The sequence below is a fragment of the Vicugna pacos genome, chromosome 7, assembly GCF_048564905.1.
Source record: "Vicugna pacos chromosome 7, VicPac4, whole genome shotgun sequence".
Lineage (NCBI taxonomy): Eukaryota > Metazoa > Chordata > Mammalia > Artiodactyla > Camelidae > Vicugna > Vicugna pacos.
In genome coordinates, this window is record NC_132993.1 from 62,825,201 (window position 1) to 62,829,340 (window position 4,140).

At 36.3% G+C, this 4,140-nt stretch overlaps 1 protein-coding gene across 6 annotated transcripts in view; it reads right to left on the bottom strand.

The window, feature by feature from the left end:
* The window catches only part of GATAD1 (GATA zinc finger domain containing 1), a 58,695-nt gene that overhangs the window by 50,126 nt on the left and 4,429 nt on the right, over positions 1-4,140 (bottom strand). For 5 of the 6 annotated variants that reach the window (XR_012074499.1, XR_012074498.1, XR_012074501.1 and 2 more), the window contains exons 5-6: positions 2,544-2,760; positions 180-466 (exon numbers count right to left, since the gene is read on the bottom strand). Coding sequence is in view for 1 of the 6 variants with exons in the window: in XM_031679655.2 (XP_031535515.1) it covers positions 2,570-2,760 (191 nt within the window). In the remaining 5 variants the exon portion in view is untranslated. Of the gene's footprint in view, positions 1-179; positions 467-1,328; positions 2,761-4,140 lie in introns of those variants that run through there. The other variant, XM_031679655.2, reaches the window with a different exon arrangement.

Here is a 4,140-nt window from a genome sequence, read left to right on the forward strand (position 1 = left end):
CAAAGTAATCCATGTACTTTTTTTTAAAAAGGCAAGTAATTCTAAATAGCTTATAATGAAAAACAGCAGTTCCCTGCCTTATTCATCAGGGCCTCAGTAACTGTACCAGTAGGATTTGATCAGAGAAACAGAGCCACTAGGAATGATACAGAATAAAGGACCCACAATAGAGATTTTACCTTAGACAATTATGGGAGCCTGTTGAACAGTCTGTAAGGCTTTTGCTTCTGTGTCTGGGGCTGGGGCATAAAACCAGCAGGGCAGGCAGTCTGCATGGGAAAATGGACTTGAAGTGGAGGAGAGCAAGGACAAAGTTGAACCTGCATCAGTCTCTCACCCCTGCCAAGCCTCCAGCCTCAATGATGCAGGTGCCCTGCAGGAGAAGCCGGTGTCCTTCGTCACGGAGCTAAATGTACACCTGCCCTGGAGCTGATGAAGCTGATGGAGGTCACTCCTGAGTCCTTTCCTAGAATCATCATGTGAATATAGGAAATTAGCTAAACCACCAAATTTATTTCCTCAACATGTCATTCGTCTTCCTTGCAAAGGTTTAAAAACTGCTATTTATTAAATGTTCTATATATGTACGGACTAAAACCCGGTAGTTCCTCACCACCACCTGGGTGGTGTGCAAACAAACAATGTGTGTCTGTGTATGTATGCTCATTGCAGAAAACTTGGAAGAATGCACACACATGCACTATAAGTTATTTAAGCTTTCCCCCATTTGTCTATCATTCAGGTTCCCTATTTATCCATGGAGCTGACCTCTTGGCTCATATATGTTGGGTGTGGAAAGTACACCTTCCTACAAAAAAGTATGGCTCACATATCTAGTATAAAGTAACAAGTATAGTACCTAAACCACACCCAGGGAGACAAAACAAAATCCACAAAAATGCTCCTCCCTTCTTCTGGTCCGATAGAACTTCATTCTGAGTATATATGTAATCTATCTATCTATCTATCTATATATATGTGTGTATACATATATATATACACATACACATATATATGTAAAATAATGAGATATATATATCTTTATTTTAAAAGATATTACACAAGTATCTACCAATTTAGAAACAAATGGTTAGTATATACACTGGTTTTTAAATATTTCCTCATTTTAATAAATATCTTACGTTAAGTGTTCATTTTATTGATCATTCTTTGAGTTTCCTAATAACTATTACATATTGAGATGAATCTGTCACTCCAAATTATGAGTACACTGGTGTCTGCTATTTATATCATTTTGGGGTAGAAATCTCTATTTAATTGTTTAAATGAAATGAATGAATGCATGAATGAAATAAGTCCAAAGTAAATACATTCGAAAAATACATTTTAATCCCAAAGTCTGAATATTTGCATTTAGTTATTTACAATAGTATTTACAACTTTACTATAACTTTTGTGAAGAGAGAGAACTATGTACATAGAGCTAGCTATCTACAGTTGCTTCCTTCCAACATACAAATTGTAATTGTGTAGAAAAATGGTAACAGTTAAAACTGTTACAACTCAAAAGCGTTATGGTTAAATTAGATTCTGACAAATTTTCCTGGGGTTGAAAAATAATTATAGTTAAAGTCAGGACAGGAGAGGAGGCAAGTGTGCACTATCCCCATTTCTTGCCACTTTATGTTGCTGCTCCCTTACTTAGCTGACCTGCACTTGATCCTGGATAGAATTCCTGTACCTGGCCTTCTAAGTTCAAGACACCTTTTTAGGCCTGTAATTATGAACCCACAGCAAATGGTTTAACTTTGAGGTGGACTTTTTTCAGATATCAATGCTAATGACCTATTAATCATCTTTATGATTGCCCAATGTTTATTCAAATGGTGGTCAAGAAACTGGTGCTCAGGGATGGCTGAACAGTACATGTTTCCTGTGCGTTTCTAGTGAAGCTGACAGTCTGCACTATAAAACCTGATGGTCTGACTGGAAGCCTCGCTCTGATTGAGAAGGTAGGTGAGAACAGTGAAGAGCAGCTCTATTTAGATTAACTGAATGATTCCGAATCCCTGTTTGCTGCAGAAGAATGAGGAAAGTTTTAAAAAACCTGTGCAAATAAAATCATCTACCAATCACTTTCCTTAAGGTTAAAATAGCCAACAGTGTGCCATAGAATTTTCTAGATGATAGAATAAAGCTTTTCTAACTTTGTAATACATATTGTTGATCACTGCTACATTTTACTTGATTCAGCCCTTGGTTAGAAATACAAACCTTAATATTTCATTCTTGTAGAAAAATACAATCCATTTCATGAGTTTCTAGAAATAAATTATGGAGAAAAATAGATATTACCTGTTCCTAATGGTCTCCCTGGAAATTATAGTCTTTGCCTGAGAGATACATGTACTCAAAATATATTTAATTCTTTTCTATCTCTTCTAATTTTCTAAGTTGTCTAGTATTAAACAAGCTAATGATTACTGGGCAGTATGGAAAAAAACTTTTTAGTCACTTTTCCACCTAAGAATTTCATTAAAGAAATATGTGGCATGTCTTACAGTAGTACAGATACAAGATACCTGAAAATCCAGTTTTACTTTTTAAACTATAAATGGTTGGCAACTGTTTCCTTAATAGTTATAGCAGGAGTAGGTCCAACATGAGTCCATATATAGCCCTTCTCTGGTCTGGTGGGAACTGTGGGAAACGGTGATGAACGTGACTTGAAATATTCAGAAGGTGCATGACAAACAAATTCCAAGTATTCCATCTTCCTTGGAAGATCCTCCTCTGGTCCTAAAAGGCAGCCAAAGTTCACATTTTGGAACATATATATCATTTTCATAAAATGTTAAAATTCTTAGACACTAGAAGAAACTGTTCTGGTGGTAACTTGACATTAGCCTTTGAAACATATTATTCTGAAGTTACTTTCCATCATTTTTTTCTGCTTCAACTGCTTAAAGAATATAGCATTCTCTCAAAAACAGTAACTCAGTATAGTTGTAAGAATAATATTTAGCCTTCCATAGTGTTTATTGTATGTCTCCACTGTTCTAAGCACTTTCTGTATATCAACACTTTGAATCCTCACAACAACCCTCTGAGTTAGGCAGTATTATTATTCCCATTTTACATGTGAGGAAATTACACAAGAGAGATTAAGGACACCTCACAGCTAGTAAGTGGCTGCACTACGAACCCAGACAGTCTGGCTCCAGAGCTTGTGCTCTGAACCTTTATGCTCTGCTCTCTCCTCTAGAATGTGAGGATTAGGAAGACGAGGTGCAACAGGAGCCCCAGAGGTGACTCCGCCACATTACTGCTTCTGCTGACATCCCCGTTTGATGGAAGACATAAATGAAGGTCCACTCTTTACGTACTTAGAAGCAGAAGACTAAAACTATTTGGTCATGTACCAAACTTGACGTGTAGGTGAGAATAATACTGGTACTTTATTTGTCCCTGAGTTCTCACTGAACAAAACCTTTTGTATGTCTTTTCTTAGAATGAAAAAGTAACACATGCCCACTGAAGAAAGGTTGAAGTCTGGAGTAATTTCAAAATTCTAAGCACTTTCAAAATTATATTTATCAGTAACTTCTTGTGAGTCTATGTCAAGAACCACTTCTTCAGTCAGCCCTGAAATTAATCAGTACAGTGGCTGCTATTTCAACTACCACCAATGACATAAAAAGTTACAGAAGGTCTAGGATGTGTGTGACATGCAGAAGGACACATACTGAGAATTGTAAGATTTTAGAAATAAATATGACAGCTCCTCAAGAAATTATTTTTCAGTAAGTTTTTGTATAAGTTACTAAATAACCTAGTTCTTGAGCAATAAATTCTTTTAATAGAGTTTAACCCTGGGTAACACAGAAAAATCTTATCCACATAGCTTTTCAGTAGGTGTGTACTGCTGTAACTCAAAACAACTGATGGCACTCAAACCCAGCTATATAAAATGTATTTCATTATTGTCTATAAAACTATCTATGTTTTTGTACTTATGCTTCTTTGTTATGGACTGAATTGCATACCCTCAAATTCATATATTGAAGCCCTAACCCCTAATGTGGTAGTATCTGGAGCTAGGCCCTTTAAGGGGGGTAATCAAGGTTAACTGAAGTCATAAAGGTCGGGCTCTAATCCAATAGGATTGGTGTTCTCATA